The following is a 23,506-nucleotide window of genomic DNA, read 5'->3' on the forward strand; positions in this document are numbered from 1 at the left end:
GACGTTCCACTGAGAAAGCTGTAATTAATATGTTTCTTATCTCTTTATTTTATTATTTTTTTCCATATATAATCAATTACATATTATATTATAAGATTTTCCTTTAGGTTAACAAATATAAAACCCTAGTTAAATGTTAAATATTAAATATTTAATATGTTTTACTTTTCGTTAAGACAATGCACTGTTTACGATTCCTTGTTAATCTTAGCAAGTACTGCATACTTGGTATATACAGGGATAGTTTACCTTGGTAAATATTTCCATACTGAAATATGATTAGTGGTTGGCAAGTAATCTCATGTTGTAGCTTTAGTACTTCCCTCGGTTTAAAAGTCTTAAACCTAACTTTATTCCAACATGTGCTAGACTTTTCAAGTAATGTAGTGTTAGGCAAATGTAAATTTGCGCCAGATATTCGTCTTTTTTAAGAATGACGTATATTGGCGACTTGTCACCTCTCCTGACAACTATCTCCTTGTTCTCAAGAAGGCTTTTAGCTGCCGCTTTGAGCTCGGGGGACAGTATGGTGCTTCTGTAGTTGCCTCGATTCTTTCCTCCTTCCGCAATAAGTTCTGCTTGTAAGGTATCTTTGGTAGTGACCTTCTTTTGTGTCTCGAGGTCGAATATGTCGTCCAACAGAATTTCCAACTCCACTTTCCGGGCCATCTCACTCGGTCTGGACATAACTTGACAGTTTATACCTAGATTTAGGAGAGTGACTTGGTCATCAGTGAGGTTAATTCCTGCAAGGTTCAGGAAGCTATCTCTTGGTCGTGGAATTGCCATAGGTCCTCCATATAACGTTGTTAGTTTCTTGATGATCCTTGTTTCAGTGCTGAGGTGATGTCGGTGTGTGAGGTAGTCGAGATGTTGTTCAATGCGGGTACGGAGACTTTCGTCGATGTTGCTATTTCTCCATTCGTTTGTAGCATGAAGTAGTTGCGTTTTGTTGTCTTTGATTTCATTTTCTGCCTTGTATATCTGATCACGAATCAGATCCTGGCGATATTTTATCGTGAAGGCTTGATTCCTTGCTGCTGGGTCGTGCGTTTTAATATTAGTATATTTTGGTAGCAGTCTTCCCTGTAGACATACATTATTAAATATGACCGAAAAAGTAAGATTAATAATTCTAACACGAATTTTCTCGATCTTCCGTACGGTTCTTTTCACTGTTGGTGGTAATTCAAAAATAAATTCTCCAAAATTCATTTTTTTTCTAGTCTGACGCGACACTTGAGCGCGTTTCATAAAACTTACTACATTTTCAAAGACTTTAGTTTACACATACACAACTGAATAGAACTTACACAACTTCGATTCCTTTATATCTACATTTGAGTGAGGTGGATGGGGTGAGGTGGTATTAACAGGGTAATAAATTCCTAAACACAAGACAGAACACGAAACAGTTTTTGAAAATGTAATAAGTTTTACGAAACGCGCTCAAGTGTCGCGTCAGACTAGAAATAAAAATGAATTTTGGAGAATTGATTTTTTAATTACCACCAACAGTGAAATGAAATGTAAGAAAGATGGAGAAAATTCGTGTTAGAATTATTAATCTTACTTTTTTGGTCATATTTAATATATTATATATAATATATATATATATTATATATATTAATATATATATATATATATATATATAATTATATATATATATATATATATATATATATATTATATATATATATATATATATATATATATATATGCAATTGACGATCACAAAACACTGATCATTTTATGCGGAAAATCCACAGAGAAATATGAAATGAGGTGAACGTTTCGGCTTTGTTAAAGCCTTTGTCAACACCAGACTGACTAAGGAGAAGGGAGAAGGGGGGAAGATATATAGGCCGACAGGTGTTGACAGGTGTCGGCCTATATATCTTCCCCCCTTCTCCCTTCTCCTTAGTCAGTCTGGTGTTGACAAAGGCTTTAACAAAGCCGAAACGTTCACCTCATTTCATATTTCTCTGTGGATTTTCCGCATAAAATGATCAGTGTTTTGTGATCGTCAATTGCATCAATGGATACCACGTGCCAGTTTCTTGCCTTCTCCTCTCTCTACCCTTCCCTTAAACCTTTTGTTACTAAACTTCGTTCTGCTTTAGTGAAATCTCATTCCTTAAAAATTCGTCTTCGTTTTCTTCGAAAATGCCTCAGTGAACAAGTGCTTCCCCGTTCATTATTACCCAACAGCGTTCTTAAATTGTCAGATCAGCCGTTTGATGAGATACCCCGCATAGTGCTTATGAAAAACATCGATTTACTTAAATTTGAAGTTCGTGAATGTTTTAAAGTTGTGAATAACTGTAAGTACGCTTTTCTCCAAGCCATTCCGCCTGAGTGGAACCGTTGTATGATGGATTACTGTTATACTACTTTGAGGTCTACCTGCAGAAAGGTGAGTACTAAACTTGATTTCAAATTAAAGAAACTTATTCAACAAAGTGACTGGAATAAACACTCCAACCGGGATTTTGTTATAAACCTCTCGGATAGACAGCTTGATAATGACACGATTACTGCATTAGGATATGGCCTGAGCTTTGCCACATCTAACGGAACAGTCAATTATGTAGATATTGCCAAAGGTTTCAGCAATCTTGAAAAGTATAGCAATGTCTCAGTTGAAGATATTAATGTGTGCAAAGGTATGATGTATGGCGTTTTACTTAACAATTCTGTTCCTAATTGTCCAAGTCGATTTGTTCATGCGTTCAAAAATCTCAAAAAAGATAGTTCATTACATATTACCAAGGCTGATAAGTCAAATGCAGTAGTTATTATGAATAAAGATGACTATGTCCGAAAAATGGAGTTACTCTTGGAAGACAGGGATACTTATCTATTGGTTAACAGAGATCCTACTGAAAAAGTGATTGCACATTTTAACAAAACTCTTAAAACCGTGTGTAAAGGCGATAAAGAGTTGATATCTAGGCTAACAAGTCGATCCCCCTCTCTTCCTTACATGTATGGTCTTATAAAAACTCATAAGCCATATAATCCGGCAAGGCCGATTATTAGTTCAATTGGTTCGGCGGCTTATAAACTCACTAAGTGGTTAGTCAAAGTTTTGTCCCCTATAGTTGGTACTATTTCCAACTCACACTTGACAAACAATGTGGACTTAGTTAATAAGCTATCCACACTGAATTTAAATTTTGATTTTAAACTTATAAGTTTCGATGTGACCTCTTTATTCACTAAAGTTCCTGTTGATGATCTGTTAGAATTTCTACGTGAGGAACTGCCTAAATATAATTTGAGCTTGCAGACCAATAAAGTATTGGAACTTATTAAATTGTGTATAAAAGACAATTATTTTAGTTTTAATGGAAAATTTTTCAAACAAACATTTGGTATGGCGATGGGCAATCCCCTGTCCCCAGTTTTAAGCAATTTGTATATGGAATTCTTTGAAACAAAAATCTTATCCAGGATTATCCCGGCTAATGTGGTTTGGTATAGGTATGTTGATGATATTTTGTGCTTATGGCCGTGTGACAAAGACCAGATAGTTTTTCTTAATGAACTCAATTCTTTGGTACCTTCAATAAAATTCACTTGTGAGACTGAGGAGAATGGTACTCTTCCGTTTTTGGACATTATGATTCATAGAGTCACTAGAAAGTTCAAATTTAATGTGTATAGGAAACCTACCAACGTGGGGTCGTATGTTCATTTTTATTCGAATCATCATAGTAAAGTTAAACAGGCAGTATTTTCAGGAATGTTTCTACGAGCTTTGAGGGTTTGCAGCCCTGAGTTTTTTGATGAAGAGATTGCTAAAATATATGAAATTGGGAAGAGTTTACAATATCCTAAGAGGTTTTTGGATTTCTCGTTTGTACAAGCCAAGCGTACGTTTTATAATCACGTCCCTAAGGCGAAACCAAAAATTATTAACTCATTGGTGGTACCTTATGCGAGTGGACTTGAAAAATTGTCTCTGATTTTTAAGAAACTTAATATAAATTTGGTGTTCACTAATAGTACGATCAAATCCAATTTAATAAAAAACTCCCCTGATACAGCAGGTTGTGTGTATTCGATTCCCTGCAATGATTGTGATTCTGTGTACCTTGGACAAACAGGAAAGTCCTTACAATTGCGGTTGTCACAACATGCTTATAGTATTAGAACTGCCCAAACGTCTAATGCATTATATCTACATACGAGTTTATGCGATCACAATATTAACTGGAATGGGGCAAAAAGCATTACCAATTGTGGGGATTTCGTGGAACGGAATTTGATTGAGTCTGCTCTAATCAGTCAGTGTCCAAATCTTCTTAATGTTAGTACTGGAATGTACAAACTTGATCCATTTTTAAGTTATAATATTGCACAACAGTTTAAGAAACAACTCTGATAGAGAGGCTTACAATGTCTCATTATAATTGTATATTCAAATATTGTGTGTTCATGAAGCTTTTCTTTAATCTTTCATCCTTATTCTCTGACCGCTTAATCCTCTTTGACCATTCTACGCTAAGCTATACTGTTTTTGGTTAATTACACCTGACCAACCCTTGGGATGGGGTGGTCAGGTGTCGGCCTATATATCTTCCCCCCCTTTCTCCCTTCTCCTTAGTCAGTCTGGTGTTGACAAAGGCTTTAACAAAGCCGAAACGTTCACCTCATTTCATATTTCTCTGTGGATTTTCCGCATATATATATATATATATATATATATATATATATATTAATAGGAAGGGAGTACCACCTCTGGCTGGAAGAACGGGGACCCATAACCTTGGAGGAAACCACACATACGCATTGGAGGGAATGTAGGTCCCCTCCAATACAGGTTTGTGTGCTTTTCCTCCTACCACCCCCTTCCTTTTTTTTTTTGTTCTTTATTGTGTATTAAAGGTTACAAAACATACAAGACAAATGCCTAAAGGTTATGGATCTCTTGAAGCTCCTCCGCTTCCGGACAGGAACGGAGGACGCAGCAAGCATTTCCCCTCTGGATCGCCACACTGAGACGCTGAAACAAAACACTGGAAGTTCTTGGGTATCTGGTGACGTCAATGAGCTTGGAACCTAATTCCTTGAGAAATCCCAAGGCACTCTTGCCCCAGGGGCCATGCGTCTGAGACGCTATGGGAACAAAGAGGTATTGACCTTCCAGTCTCCTGTACTTGAGTGATTTTGCTGTTTCCCTGTGGTTGGCCGCCCCACCTGCGTGATCAGCTCCAAAGTGTACATAGGTGTCAGCCAAGGTGGATACACATGTGTAGTCCCACACCAACTGTCTACCCTCCTTCCAGGAGTATATGGTGATGCCATCAGGGCGAAGTGCAGGGAAATCCAGGTTTTGGACACCTAGGATGCGATGTTCTCTCTCCGCTGGGCACCTAGCTGAGACGAGGTTTCTCTTGATGATGTCATTGACCTCGTTGTGTCTTGCATGCCAGCTCTTTGTGCTTCCGCAATGCAACCCATGCAGTCCGTATTAGTCTGCTTCCACTCTGTTGCAAATACACTTGTATTCAGTGTGAATTGGGGCACCAAGGGGGAGGGCCACTGCTACACGAAGGGATTCTGGATCTAGGCGTGTGCCCATTGCTGACATGGGTACTGCCAGAAGGAAGTCTCCTGCATGGGGGGCACGCACTGCTCTGACACGGGCTTTCTCCTTGTCTGATGTTGCGATGTTGAGCATGGCATCAGCTACTTTTTCCACTACAGGGTGTTCCCAGCCGTATTTGTTTATGTTGTTTTTTTTTGGCTCTATAATGGTTGCTGGGGCTGCAAGAACATCCCACTGATTTGAATATTCAGTGAAAGCAGGATCGTGTATTCCTGCTGAATCTCTCAGTATCAGTATCAGTATATATATCAGTATCAATATATATATATATATATATATATATATATATATATATATATATATATATATATATATATATATATATATATATATATATATATATATATATACATATATATATATATATATATACAAATATATATATATATATATATACATATATATATATAGATATATATATATATATATATAGATATATATATATATATATATATATCTATATATATATATATATATATATATATATTATATATAATATATATATATATATATATATATATATATATATTGCACAATAATATTAAAACATTCTGTTTGACAAATTAGCTGCGGCACGAAGCCATCAGAGCTAAATTTATCTCAAAGGCGTCAGTGAAATCTTCCGTGTTGAGGCGTGATGGTCACACTTGATACAAACTCCTGATGTTCCTACAATTCTTGAACATTGTTTTTATTGTTATTCTCATTGCGTATCTGACAAATTCTGAGTAACTATACTTAATGTGTTATAAAACTCCCTTTAATACTCATATGAACAGTTATTTATTATTCAATACTTATTGTGTTCTTTTATTCTATTATCCACATTTTTCCTCTCTTTAATTTATACCCTATATACTCCATCTTGAGGTTATCTTGAGTTGATTTCGGGGCTTTAGTGTCCCCGCGGTCTGGTCCTCAAACAGGCCGCCACCCCCAGGAAGCAGTCCGTGACAGCTGACTAACTCCCAGGTACCTATTTACTGCCTATGTAACAGGGGCATAGGGTGAAAGAAACTCTGCCCATCGTTTCTCGCCGAAGCCCGGGATCGAACCCGGGGCCACAGGATCACGTGTAAAGCGTGCTGTCCGCTCGGCCAATTGGCTCCATTCGGGTAGATAAAGATAAACTGTTTAACACGGGTGGTACACGAACAAGGGGACAGAGGTGAAACTGAGTTAACAGATGGAATGCATTAGGCAGTGATGTGGTGGAGGTTGACTCCATACAAAGTTTCAAATTGTAGATATGAAAGAGCCCAGTAGGCTCAGGAATCTGTACACCAGTTGATTGACAGTTGAGAGGCGGTACCAAAGAGCCAGAGCGTAACCCCCGCAAACACAAATAGGTGAGTACAGTGAACTAGCCCTCGTGGGCTGATATAAATTTTTTCGTCTAAAATTGTCAGTAAATATATTTCATCAACACTCAGAATACTCTACTTTTAAACTAATATCACTTTAACCTTGCATTAATGCGAGTCTTAGTAAATATTATCATATATTACCATATTTGCATCAGAGGAAAGAACCGACAATATTTATAAAATGGATGCTTTGGCTCGGCGAGTCGTGGCCCCTTCCCATCCAACTCTATTCCTTCCAGCTAACGTCTGTATAGAGTATTCACAAAAAAAATATATTTTTTTATTTTATTTATATATAAATATTTAATTTTATTTAAATATAAATACATTTAAATATTAAAAATATTTAAATGCTGACATCTCAATCTGAACTTACTGTATTGCATTTGATAGGAAACTGTTATATAGAATTTAGTTTTTGTCAAAATGTTATTAGACATGTAGTGTGTATTTAAAATATACGTCTATACATCGCATGCCTCCTAAAGCAAGCATACAATTTCCACGCAAATCGTTTCATAGGTTCAGTACCAAATCGCAATATATACAAGTATTTTCTCTATAAAATTAATTTATTACATACATCTTTTTTCATCAATATTATTGACGGACGTTAATATATTCTTCCAGATATATTAACCATATCAACATTAAACATCTTAACCATGTCAAGCAACCGGAAACACATTGAATCGTTTTCATCGTTATGATACCACTATGATATTAATGATGCAAATGATAATTAATAATAAACTTAACAATTATTATATAGATTTATTTCTTTGCTGTACAACAGAACACTCAACAAAATAACATTAAACTTGTTGAATAATTTAATGCATATTTCAGCTCATTGATGTCATAATGATAGTAATCCTGGCGATGAGTGTGATCTTTGCAATTGTTTGTCATGTAGGCCTCGTAGTCTGAAAATTATTGTTGAGATGGTTTACCATATAGTTTGATTTCCCATAGACCTAAATGTAAGTAGAGATGGTGTCATTTAGGTCAGCAGAAATCTAGTAATAGTTGTTGACTATAATAGTTTAGTGGCCGGTAACCATAATTAGAGAAGACTGAGTAGGATGGTTCAGGATCTGCAGACCTCTTGTAGAAATGTCGGCGATAACCATGACGGGGAGCGTAGTAGAGAGGATACGATGGTTCAGGCTCTGGTTCGGCAGACCTCTTGTAGTAATGACGATCATAACCATGTCGAAGGCCGGAGGAATAAATTGGGTATGATGGTTCAGGCTCTGGCTCGGCAGACCTCTTTCCATTGTGGTAACGGTGACTGTATGCTGGGTAAGCACTACCGTAATTGCTCGTCACGTAACTGGGCTCTGCATCTCGCTTCTCAATCTCAGAAGCGCAAGCGGCAGCCGCCAGGATCACAAGCACCTAAATATGAAAAATCACACGTACAGTCATATAATATTTAGCAGTAAAGTACTATATTTCATTCGCGTAAATGAAATATTCTTCGAAAAGACTACTACTTTCCTTGATATTTTATGTAATACATTACATTAAATATTAAACCAATATCAGAGAGTCCGATTGTTAATGCAACTTACCAAGAGCTTCATGGCTGAAAGTTGGTTAGCTGTGGCCACAGCTGAGCGAGTGTGTCTTGCAGCAGTGATGCCGGGCTTTTATACCGGAGAGTCTTGAGTCCTTGAATCGTATCTCAATGTTATAGTGACGTTCCACTGAGAAAGCTGTAATTAATATGTTTCTTATCTCTTTATTTTATTTTTTTCCATATATAATCAATTACATATTATATTATAAGATTTTCCTTTAGGTTAACAAATATAAAACCCTAGTTAAATGTTAAATATTAAATATTTAATGTTTTACTTTTCGTTAAGACAATGCACTGTTTACGATTCCTTGTTAATCTTAGCAAGTACTGCATACTTGGTATATACAGGGATAGTTTACCTTGGTAAATATTTCCATACTGAAATATGATTAGTGGTTGGCAAGTAATCTCATGTTGTAGCTTTAGTACTTCCCTCGGTTTAAAAGTCTTAAACCTAACTTTATTCCAACATGTGCTAGACTTTTCAAGTAATGTAGTGTTAGGCAAATGTAAATTTGCGCCAGATATTCGTCTTTTTTAAGAATGACGTATATTGGCGACTTGTCACCTCTCCTGACAACTATCTCCTTGTTCTCACGAAGGCTTTTAGCTGCCGCTTTGAGCTCGGGGGACAGTATGGTGCTTCTGTAGTTGCCTCGATTCTTTCCTCCTTCCGCAATAAGTTCTGCTTGTAAGGTATCTTTGGTAGTGACCTTCTTTTGTGTCTCGAGGTCGAATATGTCGTCCAACAGAATTTCCAACTCCACTTTCCGGGCCATCTCACTCGGTCTGGACATAACGTGACAGTTTATTCCTAGATTTAGGAGAGTGACTTGGTCCTCAGTGAGGTTAATTCCTGCAAGGTTCAGGAAGCCATCTCTTGGTCGTGGAATTGCCATAGGTCCTCCATATAACGTTGTTAGTTTCTTGATGATCCTTGTTTCAGTGCTGAGGTGATGTCGGTGTGTGAGGTAGTCGAGATGTTGTTCAATGCGGGTACGGAGGACTTTCGTCGATGTTGCTATTTCTCCATTCGTTTGTAGCATGAAGTAGTTGCGTTTTGTTGTCTTTGATTTCATTTTCTGCCTTGTATATCTGATCACGAATCAGATCCTGGCGATATTTTACCGTGAAGGCTTGATTCCTTGCTGCTAGGTCGTGCGTTTTAATATTAGTATATTTTGGTAGCAGTCTTTCCTGTAGACATACATTATTAAATATGACCGAAAAAGTAAGATTAATAATTCTAACACGAATTTTCTCGATCTTTCGTACGGTTCTTTTCACTGTTGGTGGTAATTCAAAAATAAATTCTCCAAAATTTATTTTTATTTCTAGTCTGACGCGACACTTGAGCGCGTTTCATAAAACTTACTACATTTTCAAAGACTTTAGTTTACACATACACAACTGAATAGAACTTACACAACTTCGATTTCTTTATATCTACATTTGAGTGAGGTGGATGGGGTGAGGTGGTATTAATAGGGTATTAAATTCCTAAACACAAGACAGAACACGAAACAGTCTTTGAAAATGTAATAAGTTTTACGAAACACGCTCAAGTGTCGCGTCAGACTAGAAATAAAAATGAATTTTGGAGAATTGATTTTTAATTACCACCAACAGTGAAATGAAATGTACGAAAGATGGAGAAAATTCGTGTTAGAATTATTAATCTTACTTTTTCGGTCATATTTAATAATATATATATATATATATAAATAAATAAATATATATATATATATATATATATATATATATATATAATATATATATATATATATATATATATATATATATATATTAATAGGGAAGGGAGTACCACCTCTGGCTGGAAGAACGGGGACCCATAACCTCGGAGGAAACCACACATAACGCATTGGAGGGAATGTAGGTCCCCTCCAATACAGTTTGTGTGCATTTTCTCCTACCACCCCCTTCCTTTTTTTTTTTTGTTCTTTATTGTGTATTTAAAGGTTACAAAACATACAAGACAAATGCCTAAAGGTTATGGATCTCTTGAAGCTCCTCCGCTTCCGGACAGGAACCGAGGACGCAGCAAGCATTTCCCCTCTGGATCGCCACACTGAGACGCTGAAACAAAACACTGGAAGCTCTTGGGTATCTGGTGGCGTCAATGAGCTTGGAACCTAATTCCTTGAGAAATCCCAAGGCACTCTTGCCCCAGGGGCCATGCGTCTGAGACGCTATGGGAACAAAGAGGTATTGACCTTCCAGTCTCCTGTACTTGAGTGATTTTGCTGTTTCCCTGTGGTTGGCCGCCCCACCTGCGTGATCAGCTCCGAAGTGTACATAGGTATCAGCCAAGGTGGATACACAGGTGTAGTCCCACACCAACTGTCTACCCTCCTTCCAGGAGTATATGGTGATGCCATCAGGGCGAAGTGCAGGGAAATCCAGGTTTTGGACACCAAGGATGCGAGGTTCTCTCTCCGCTGGGCACCTAGCTGAGACGAGGTTTCTCCTGATGATGTCATTGACCTCTTTGTGTCTTGCATGCCAGCTCTTTGTGCTTCCGCAATGCAACCCATGCAGTCCGTATTGGTCTGCTTCCACTCTGTTGCAAATACACTTGTATTCAGTGTGAATTGGGGCACACAAGGGGGAGGGCCACTGCTACACGAAGGGATTCTGGATCTAGGCGTGTGCCCATTGCTGACATGGGTACTGCCAGGAGGAAGTCTCCTGCATGGTTGGCACGCACTGTCTGACACGGGTTTTCTCCTTGTCTGATGTTGCGACGCTGAGCATGGCATCAACTACTTTTTCCACTACAGGGTGGTCCCAGCCGGATTGTTTGTGTTGTTTTTGTTGGCTCAATAATGGTTGCTGGGGCTGCAAGAACATCCCACTGATATGAACATTCAGTGAAAGCAGGATCGTGTATTCTTGCTGAATCTCTCAGTATCAGTATCAGTATATATATCAGTATCAGTATATATATCAGTATCAATATATATATATATATATATATATATATATATATATATATATATATATATATATATATATATATATATATATATATATATACAAATATATATATATATACAAATATATATATTAAATATTTATATATACATTTATATATAAAATATATATATATACAATAATATTAAACATTCTGTTTGACAAATTAACTGCGGCACGAAGCCATCAGAGCTAAATTTATCTCAAAGGCGTCAGTGAAATCTTCTGTGTTGAGGCGTGATGGTCACACTTGATAAAAACTCCTGAATTTCCTACAATTCTTGAAACATAGTATTTATTGTTATTCTCATGCGTATCCTGACAAATTCTGAGTAACTATACTTAATGTGTTATAAAACTCCCTTTAACACTCATATGAACAGTTATTTACTATTCAATACTTATTATGTTCTTTTAATCTATTATCCACATTTTTCCTCTCTTAATTTATACGCTATATACTGCATCTTGAGGTTATCTTGGGCTGATTTCGGGGCTTAGTGTCCCGAGGCATGGTCCCGGACCATGCCTCCTTTTTTGTTGTCATTGTGGCAGCATGTTTACTCACAGCATGAGTGGCGCTAAGCACTGTTCCTGATATATGTAAATGAACTTCAAGAGGGAAAAGATTCATTCCTTTCATTATTTGCTGATGATGCAAAAATTTTAAAGAGGAAAAGGACGGCGGAAGATAATATGAGGCTCCAAGATGACCTAGACAGATTGAATGAATGGTCTAACAAATGTCTACTAAAGTTCCACCTCGAGTAAATGCAAGGTCATGAAACTATACAGTGGAAACAGGAGGTCAGACACAGGATACTGAATGAGAGATAAAGTCATTCATTAAACGGACAAAGAGAAAGATCTAGAAGTTGATGTTACACCAAACCTAGTCTCCTGAAGCCCACATCAAGAGAATAACATCTGCGACGTATGCGAGACTATCTAACATCAGAACTGCCTTCAGAAACCTGTGTAAGGAATCATTCAGAACTCTCTATACCCTATATGTATGACCAATCCTTGAGTATGGGGCCCCAGCATGGAGTCTGTACCTTGTCAAGCAAAAGACGAAGCTGGAAAAAGTTCTGAGATATGCCACTAGGCTAGTCCCAGAACTAAGAGGCATAAGTTACGAGGAAAAGCTGCGTGAAATGAACCTCATGACACTGGAAGACAGAAGAGTAAGGGGAGACAAGATCACTTCATACAAAATTCTCAAAGGAATTGACAGGGTTATCTTGAGTTGATTTCGGGGCTTTAGTGTCCCCGCGGTCTGGTCCTCAAACAGGCCGCCACCTCCAGGAAGCAGCCCGTGACAGCTGACTAACCTCCCAGGTACCTATTTACTGCTATGTAACAGGGGCATAGGGTGAAAGAAACTCTGCCCGTCGTTTCTCGCCGAAGCCCGGGATCGAACCCGAGGCCACAGGATCACGTGTAAAGCGTGCTGTCCGCTCGGCCAACTGGCTCCATTCGGGTAGATAAAGATAAACTGTTTAACACGGGTGGTACACGAATAAGGGGACACAGGTGGAAACTGAGTACCCAAATGAGCCAGCCACAGGGACATTAGAAACAACATTTTCAGTGTCAGGGTAGTTAACAGATGGAATGCATAAGGCAGTGATGTGGTGGAGGTTGACTCCATACAAAGTTTCAAATGTAGATATGAAAGAGCCCAGTAGGCTCAGGAATCTGTACACCAGTTGATTGACAGTTGAGAGGCGGTACCAAAGAGCCAGAGCGTAACCCCCGCAAACACAAATAGGTGAGTACAGTGAACTAGCCCTCGTGGGCTGATATAAATTTTTTCGTCTAAAATTGTCAGTAAATATATTTCATCAACACTCAGAATACTCTACTTATAAACTAATATCATATATTACCCATATTTGCATCAGAGGAAAGAACCGACAATATTTATAAAATGGATGCTTTGGCTCGGCGAGTCGTGGCCCCTTCCCATCCAACTCTATTCCTTCCAGCTAACGTCTGTATAGAGTATACATAAAAAAAATATATTTTTTTATTTTATTTATATATAAATATTTAATTTTATTAAAATATAAATACATTTAAATATTAAAAATATTTAAATGCTGACATCTCAATCTGAACTTACTGTATTGCATTTGATAGGAAACTGTTATATAGAATTAAGTTTTTTTCAAAATGTTATTAGACATGTAGTGTGTATTTAAAATATACGTCTATACATCGCATGCCTCCTAAAGCAAGCATACAATTTCCACGCAAATCGTTTCATAGGTTCAGTACCAAATCGCAATATATACAAGTATTTTCTCTATAAAATTAATTTATTACATACATCTTTTTTCATCAATATTATTGACGGACGTTAATATATTCTTCCAGATATATTAACCATATCAACATTAAACATCTTAACCATGTCAAGCAACCGGAAACACATTGAATCGTTTTCATCGTTATGATACCACTATGATATTAATGATGCAAATGATAATTAATAATAAACTTAACAATTATTATATAGATTTATTTCTTTGCTGTACAACAGAACACTCAACAAAATAACATTAAACTTGTTGAATAATTTAATGCATATTTCAGCTCATTGATGTCATAATGATAGTAATCCTGGCGATGAGTGTGATCTTTGCAATTGTTTGTCATGTAGGCCTCGTAGTCTGAAAATTATTGTTGAGATGGTTTACCATATAGTTTGATTCCCCATAGACCTAAATGTAAGTAGAGATGGTGTCATTTAGGTCAGCAGAAATCTAGTAATAGTGTTGACTATAATAGTTTAGTGGCCGGTAACCATAATTAGAGAAGACTGAGTAGGATGGTTCAGGATCTGCAGACCTCTTGTAGAAATGTCGGCGATAACCATGACGGGGAGCGTAGTAGAGAGGATACGATGGTTCAGGCTCTGGTTCGGCAGACCTCTTGTAGTAATGACGATCATAACCATGTCGAAGGACGGAGGAATAAATTGGGTATGATTGTTCAGGCTCTGGCTCGGCAGACCTCTTTCCATTGTGGTAACGGTGACTGTATGCTGGGTAAGCACTACCGTAATTGCTCGTCACGTAACTGGGCTCTGCATCTCGCTTCTCAATCTCAGAAGCGCAAGCGGCAGCCGCCAGGATCACAAGCACCTAAATATGAAAAATCACACGTACAGTCATATAATATTTAGCAGTAAAGTACTATATTTTCATTCGCGTAAATGAAATATTCTTCGAAAAGACTACTACTTTCCTTGATATTTTATGTAATACATTACATTAAATATTAACCAATATCAGAGAGTCCGATTGTTAATGCAACTTACCAAGAGCTTCATGGCTAAAAGTTGGTTAGCTGTGGCCACAGCTGAGCGAGTGTGTCTTGCAGCAGTGATGCCGGGCTTTTATACCGGAGAGTCTTGAGTCCTTGAATCGTATCTCAATGTTATAGTGACGTTCCACTGAGAAAGCTGTAATTAATATGTTTCTTATCTCTTTATTTTATTTTTTTTCCATATATAATCAATTACATATTTTATTATAAGATTTTCCTTTAGGTTAACAAATATAAAACCCTAGTTAAATGTTAAATATTAAATATTTAATATGTTTTACTTTTCGTTAAGACAATGCACTGTTTACGATTCCTTGTTAATCTTAGCAAGTACTGCATACTTGGTATATACAGGGATAGTTTACCTTGGTAAATATTTCCATACTGAAATATGATTAGTGGTTGGCAAGTAATCTCATGTTGTAGCTTTAGTACTTCCCTCGGTTAAACCTAACTTTATTCCAACATGTGCTAGACTTTTCAAGTAATGTAGTGTTAGGCAAATGTAAATTTGCGCCAGATATTCGTCTTTTTTAAGAATGACGTATATTGGCGACTTGTCACCTCTCCTGACAACTATCTCCTTGTTCTCACGAAGGCTTTTAGCTGCCGCTTTGAGCTCGGGGGACAGTATGGTGCTTCTGTAGTTGCCTCGATTCTTTCCTCCTTCCGCAATAAGTTCTGCTTGTAAGGTATCTTTGGTAGTGACCTTCTTTTGTGTCTCGAGGTCGAATATGTCGTCCAACAGAATTTCCAACTCCACTTTCCGGGCCATCTCACTCGGTCTGGACATAACTTGGCAGTTTATACCTAGATTTAGGAGAGTGACTTGGTCATCAGTGAGGTTAATTCCTGCAAGGTTCAGAAAGCTATCTCTTGGTCGTGGAATTGCCATAGGTCCTCCATATAACGTTGTTAGTTTCTTGATGATCCTTGTTTCAGTGCTGAGGTGATGTCGGTGTGTGAGGTAGTCGAGATGTTGTTCAATGCGGGTACGGAGAATTTCGTCGATGTTGCTATTTCTCCATTCGTTTGTAGCATGAAGTAGTTGCGTTTTGTTGTCTTTGATTTCATTTTCTGCCTTGTATATCTGATCACGAATCAGATCCTGGCGATATTTTATCGTGACGGCTTGATTCCTTGCTGCTGTGTCGTGCGTTTTAATATTAGTATATTTTGGTAGCAGTCTTTCCTGTAGACATACATTATTAAATATGACCGAAAAAGTAAGATTAATAATTCTAACACGAATTTTCTCGATCTTTCGTACGGTTCTTTTCACTGTTGGTGGTAATTCAAAAATAAATTCTCCAAAATTTATTTTTATTTCTAGTCTGACGCGACACTTGAGCGCGTTTCATAAAACTTACTACATTTTCAAAGACTTTAGTTTACACATACACAACTGAATAGAACTTACACAACTTCGATTTCTTTATATCTACATTTGAGTGAGGTGGATGGGGTGAGGTGGTATTAATAGGGTATTAAATTCCTAAACACAAGACAGAACACGAAACAGTCTTTGAAAATGTAATAAGTTTTACGAAACGCGCTCAAGTGTCGCGTCAGACTAGAAATAAAAATGAATTTTGGAGAATTGATTTTTTAATTACCACCAACAGTGAAATGAAATGTACGAAAGATGGAGAAAATTCGTGTTAGAATTATTAATCTTACTTTTTCGGTCATATTTAATAATATATATATATATAAATATATATATATATATATATATATATATATATATATATATATATATATATATATATATATATATATATATATGTCGTACCTAGTAGCCAGAACTCACTTTTTGGCCTACTATTCAAGGCCCGATTTGCCTAATAAGCCAAGTTTTCCTGAATTAATATATTTTTTCTAATTTTTTTCTTATGAAATGATAAAGCTACCCATTTCATTATGTATGAGGTCAATTTTTTTTATTGGAGTTAAAATTAACGTAGATATATGACCGAACCTAACCAACCCTACCTAACCTAACCTAACCTATCTTTATAGGTTAGGTTTGGTTAGGTAGCCGAAAAAGTTAGGTTAGGTTAGGTTAGGTAGGTTAGGTAGTCGAAAAACAATTAATTCATGAAAACTTGGCTTATTAGGCAAATCGGGCCTTGAATAGTAGGCCAAAAAGTGAGTTCTGGCTACTAGGTACGACATATATATATATATATATATATATATATATATATATATATATATATATATATATATATATATATATATATTAATAGGGAAGGGAGTACCACCTCTGGCTGGAAGAACGGGGACCCATAACCTCGGAGGAAACCACACATAACGCATTGGAGGGAATGTAGGTCCCCTCCAATACAGTTTGTGTGCTTTTCTCCTTCCACCCCCTTCCTTTTTTTTTTGTTCTTTATTGTGTATTTAAAGGTTACAAAACATACAAGGCAAATGCCTAAAGGTTATGGATCTCTTGAAGCTCCTCCGCTTCCGGAGAGGAACCGAGGACGCAGCAAGCATTTCCCCTCTGGATCGCCAAACTGAGACGCTGAAACAAAACACTGGAAGTTCTTGGGTATCTGGTGACGTCAATGAGCTTGGAACCTAATTCCTTGAGAAATCCCAAGGCACTCTTGCCCCAGGGGCCATGCGTCTGAGACGCTATGGGAACAAAGAGGTATTGACCATCCAGTCTCCTGTACTTGAGTGATTTTGCTGTTTCCCTGTGGTTGGCCGCCCCACATGCGTGATCAGCTCCGAAGTGTACATAGGTGTCAGCCAAGGTGGATACACACGTGTAGTCCCACACCAACTGTCTACCCTCCTTCCAGGAGTATATGGTGATGCCATCAGGGCGAAGTGCAGGGAAATCCAGGTTTTGGACACCTAGGATGCGAGGTTCTCTCTCCGCTGGGCACCTAGCTGAGACGAGGTTTCTCTTGATGATGTCATTGACCTCGTTGTGTCTTGCATGTCAGCTCTTTGTGCTTCCGCAATGCAACCCATGCAGTCCGTATTGGTCTGCTTCCACTCTGTTGCAAATACACTTGTATTCAGTGTGAATTGGGGCACCAAGGGGGAGGGCCACTGCTACACGAAGGGATTCTGGATCTAGGCGTGTGCCCATTGCTGACATGGGTACTGCCGGGAGGAAGTCTCCTGCATGGTTGCCACGCACTGTCTGACACGGGTTTTCTCCTTGTCTGATGTTGCGACGCTGAGCATGGCATCAGCTACTTTTTCCACTACAGGGTGGTCCCAGCCGGATTGTTTGTGTTGTTTTGTTGGCTCAATAATGGTTGCTGGGGCTGCAAGAACATCCCACTGATATGAACATTCAGTGAAAGCAGGATCGTGTATTCTTGCTGAATCTCTCAGTATCAGTATCAGTATATATATCAGTATCAATATATATATATATATATATATATATATATATATATATATATATATATATATATATATACAAATATATATATATATATATATATATATATATATATATATATATAAATATATATATATATATATATATATATATATATATATATATATATATATATATATATATATATATATATACATGTATATATATATCTATATATATATATATATATATATATATATATATATATATATATATATATATATATATATATATATATATATATATATATATATATATATACATATATATATATTTATATATATATATTTATATATATATATATATATATATATATATATATATATATATATATATATATATATAAATATATATATATATATATATATATATATATATATATATATATATTAAATATTTATATATACATTTATATATACAATATATATATATACAATAATATTAAACATTCTGTTTGACAAATTAACTGCGGCACGAAGCCATCAGAGCTAAATTTATCTCAAAGGCGTCAGTGAAATCTTCCGTGTTGAGGCGTGATGGTCACACTTGATACAAACTCCTGAATTTCCTACAATTCTTGAAACATAGTTTTTATTGTTATTCTCATGCGTATCCTGACAAATTCTGAGTAACTATACTTAATGTGTTATAAAACTCCCTTTAACACTCATATGAACAGTTATTTACTATTCAATACATATTATGTTCTTTTTAATCTATTATCCACATTTTTCTTCTCTTTAATTTATACGCTATATACTGCATCTTGAGGTTATCTTGAGCTGATTTCGGGGCTTAGTGTCCCGAGGCATGGTCCCGGACCATGCCTCCTTTTTGTTGTCATTGTGGCAGCATGTTTACTCACAGCATGAGTGGCGCTAAGCACTGTTTCTGATATATGTAAATGAACTTCAAGAGGGAAAAGATTCATTCCTTTCATTATTTGCTGATGATGCAAAAATTTTAAAGAGGAAAAGGACGGCGGAAGATAATATGAGGCTCCAAGATGACCTAGACAGATTGAATGAATGGTCTAACAAATGTTTACTAAAGTTCCACCTCGCAAGGTCATGAAACTATACAGTGGAAACAGGAGGTCATACACAGGATACTGAATGAGAGATAAAGTCATTCATTAAACGGACAAAGAGAAAGATCTAGAAGTTGATGTTACACCAAACCTAGTCTCCTGAAGCCCACATCAAGAGAATAACATCTGCGACGTATGCGAGACTATCTAACATCAGAACTGCCTTCAGAAACCTGTGTAAGGAATCATTCAGAACTCTCTATACCCTACATGTATGACCAATCCTGGAGTATGCGGCCCCAGCATGGAGTCTGTACCTTGTCAAGAAGAAGACGAAGCTGGAAAAAGTTCTGAGATATGCCACTAGGCTAGTCCCAGAACTAAGAGGCATAAGTTACGAGGAAAAGCTGCGTAAAATGAACCTCACGACACTGGAAGACAGAAGAGTAAGGAGGAGACAAGATCACTTCATACAAAATTCTCAAAGGAATTGACAGGGTTATCTTGAGTTGCTTTCGGGGCTTTAGTGTCCCCGCGATCTGGTCCTCAACCAGGCCGCCACCCCCAGGAAGCAGCCCGTGACAGCTGACTAACTCCCAGGTACCTATTTACTGCTATGTAACAGGGGCATAGGGTGAAAGAAACTCTGCCCATCGTTTCTCGCCGAAGCCCGGGATCGAACCCGGGGCCACGGGTTCACGTGTAAAGCGTTCTGTCCGCTCGGCCAACTGGCTCCATTCGGGTACATAAAGATAAACTGTTTAACACGGGTGGTACACGAACAAGGGGACACAGGTGGAAACTGAGTACCCAAATGAGCCAGCCACAGGGACATTAGAAACAACATTTTCAGTGTCAGGTTAGTTAACAGAAGGAATGCATTAGGCAGTGATGTGGTGGAGGTTGACTCCATACAAAGTTTCAAATGTAGATATGAAAGAGCCCAGTAGGCTCAGAAATCTGTACACCAGTTGATTGACAGTTGAGAGGCGGTACCAAAGAGCCAGAGCGTAACCCCCGCAAACACAAATAGGTGAGTACAGTGAACTAGCCCCCGTGGGCTGATATAAATTTTTTCGTCTAAAATTGTCAGTAAATATATTTCATCAACACTCAGAATACTCTACTTATAAACTAATATCACTTTAACCTTGCATTAATGCGAGTCTTAGTAAATATTATCATATATTACCCATATTTGCATCAGAGGAAAGAACCGACAATATTTATAAAATGGATGCTTTGGCTCGGCGAGTCGTGGCCCCTTCCCATCCAACTCTATTCCATCTAGCTAACGTCTGTATAGAGTATACATAAAAAAATATATATTTTTTTATTTTATTTAAATATAAATATTTAATTTTATTTAAATATAAATACATTTAAATATTAAAAAATATTTAAATGCTGACATCTCAATCTGAACTTACTGTATTGTATTTGATAGGAAACTGTTATATAGAATTTAGTTTTTGTCAAAATGTTATTAGACATGTAGTGTGTATTTAAAATATACATCTATGCATCGCATGCCTCCTAAAGCAAGCATACAATTTCCACGGAAATCGTTTCATAGGTTCAGTACCAAATCGCAATATAAACAAGTATTTTCTCTATAAATTTAATTAATTACATACATCTTTTTTCATCAATATTATTGACGGAAGTTAATATATTCTTCCAGATATATTAACCATATCAACATTAAACATCTTAACCATGTCAAGCAACCGGAAACACATTGAATCGTTTTCATCGTTATGATACCACTATGATATTAATGATGCAAATGATAATTAATAATAAACTTAACAATTATTATATAGATTTATTTCTTTGCTGTACAACAGAACACTCAACAAAATAACATTAAACTTGTTGAATAATTTAATGCATATTTCAGCTCATTGATGTCATAATGATAGTAATCCTGGCGATGAGTGTGATCTTTGCAATTGTTTGTCATGTAGGCCTCGTAGTCTGAAAATTATTGTTGAGATGGTTTACCATATAGTTTGATTTCCCATAGACCTAAATGTAAGTAGAGATGGTGTCATTTAGGTCAGCAGAAATCTAGTAGTAGTGGTGACTATAATGGTTTAGTGGCCGGTAACCATAATTAGAGAAGACTGAGTAGGATGGTTCAGGATCTGCAGACCTCTTGTAGAAATGGCGGCGATAACCATGACGGGGAGCGTAGTTGAGAGGATACGATGGTTCAGGCTCTGGTTCGGCAGACCTCTTGTAGTAATGACGATCATAACCATGTCGAAGGCCGGAGGAATAAATTGGGAATGATGGTTCAGGCTCTGGCTCGGCAGACCTCTTTCCATTGTGGTAACGGTGACTGTATGCTGGGTAAGCACTACCGTAATTGCTCGTCACGTAACTGGGCTCTGCATCTCGCTTCTCAATCTCAGAAGCGCAAGCGGCAGCCGCCAGGATCACAAGCACCTAAATATGAAAAATCACACGTACAGTCATATAATATTTAGCAGTAAAGTACTATATTTTCATTCTCGTAAATGAAATATTCTTCGAAAAGACTACTACTTTCCTTGATATTTTATGTAATACATTACATTAAATATTAACCAATATCAGAGAGTCCGATTGTTAGTGCAACTTACCAAGAGCTTCATGGCTGAAAGTTGGTTAGCTGTGGCCACAGCTGAGCGAGTGTGTCTTGCAGCAGTGATGCCGGGCTTTTATACCGGAGAGTCTTGAGTCCTTGAATCGTATCTCAATGTTATAGTGACGTTCCACTGAGAAAGCTGTAATTAATATGTTTCTTATCTCTTTATTTTATTATTTTTTTCCATGTATAATCAATTACATATTATATTATAAGATTTTCCTTTAGGTTAACAAATATAAAACCCTAGTTAAATGTTAAATATTTAATATGTTTTACTTTTCGTTAAGGCAATGCACTGTTTACGATTCCTTGTTAATCTTAGCAAGTACTGCATAATTGGTATATACAGGGATAGTTTACCTTGGTAAATATTTCCATACTGAAATATGATTAGTGGTTGGCAAGTAATCTCATGTTGTAGCTTTAGTACTTCCCTCGGTTTAAAAGTCTTAAACCTAACTTTATTCCAACATGTGCTAGACTTTTCAAGTAATATAGTGTTAGGCAAATGTAAGTATTTTGACCAGACCACACACTAGAAATTGAAGGGACGACGACGTTTCGTACATTTCGTTAAATTTCTTTCATCCTAAACCTGCTTCCAACACTAGTAGCACTGTTCTATGCCTTCCCTTCATATCTTAACTCAAAACTTTTACCAATACCTTTCGTCCTCTTGACATTAAACTCGCCTTTCGACAAACTAACACACTTTGTAGCAATCTAGTTCACACTGCTCCTCCTGCTTCTAATGCTGCTGGTGTCTACTCTATTTCCTGTTCATCTTGTCCTCTCCAATACTTTGGCGAAACTGGCTGTACACTGAATGACAGACTTAAAGAACACAAGAGAAGTGTTAAGTCTGCAGACACTAACAATGCTCTCTTCTGCCATGTGAGGGATTCTAATCATCCCATTGATTGGTCTTCCTCCAAAATAATCTTCCCTGCCTCTACTCTACACAGACGCCGTCTTGTAGAATCGGCTCCTATAAACAATGTACCCAACATGAACTTGAGTCCTGGCTTTGTTGCTGTGGACTCTTCCCTTTCACAGTATATACTCAAATGCACTAATCTTTCTAACAAACGTGACTTAACATAAGCTTTCCCCCTTCCATTTCTTTCTTTCTCTTTCCTTTTCTTTCTCTCTTCTCCCTTTTTCTGTTCATTGTCTTCTCTTACGCTCCCTTGCTATCCTCTTCTTATTCCTATTACTATCTCCTTCGGTGGTTATAATAGGAGCTGCCTCGTATGGGCCAATAGGCCTGCTGCAGTTCTCATTACTACTATCCCCTTCACCTGACTTTCCTCCTCAGCTCTCTCTTGCCTATTTATTGCCTGCCCCTACCTCCTCATCACAATCGACTTGAGAATGGTCCAGGACGGACCGAAACGTCGTCGTCCCTTCAATTTCAAGTGTGTGGTCTGGTCAACATACTTCAGCCACGTTATTGTGACTCATCGCCTGCAAACGTAAGTATTATTGCGAATTACTGACTGCATTAAAATATTTTTTTTATTA

At 37.2% G+C, this 23,506-nt stretch overlaps 2 protein-coding genes across 2 annotated transcripts; both read right to left on the reverse strand.

The window, feature by feature from the left end:
• Window positions 1-7,992: 7,992 nt before the first annotated feature.
• LOC123771389 (uncharacterized) lies at window positions 7,993-8,573 on the reverse strand. Its single transcript, XM_045763896.2, has 2 exons — window positions 8,562-8,573; window positions 7,993-8,385 (listed from the first exon to the last, which is right to left on the reverse strand). The coding sequence occupies exons 1-2, from the start codon at window positions 8,571-8,573 to the stop codon at window positions 7,993-7,995; spliced, it is 405 nt and encodes a 134-aa protein (XP_045619852.2).
• A 5,764-nt stretch (window positions 8,574-14,337) lies between these two features.
• On the reverse strand, window positions 14,338-14,906 carry LOC138352672 (uncharacterized). Its single transcript, XM_069305247.1, has 2 exons — window positions 14,895-14,906; window positions 14,338-14,718 (listed from the first exon to the last, which is right to left on the reverse strand). The coding sequence occupies exons 1-2, from the start codon at window positions 14,904-14,906 to the stop codon at window positions 14,338-14,340; spliced, it is 393 nt and encodes a 130-aa protein (XP_069161348.1).
• Between the last annotated feature and the right edge of the window lie 8,600 nt (window positions 14,907-23,506).

Source organism: Procambarus clarkii, chromosome 54 (genome assembly GCF_040958095.1).
Source record: "Procambarus clarkii isolate CNS0578487 chromosome 54, FALCON_Pclarkii_2.0, whole genome shotgun sequence".
NCBI classification, from domain to species: Eukaryota; Metazoa; Arthropoda; class Malacostraca; order Decapoda; family Cambaridae; genus Procambarus; species Procambarus clarkii.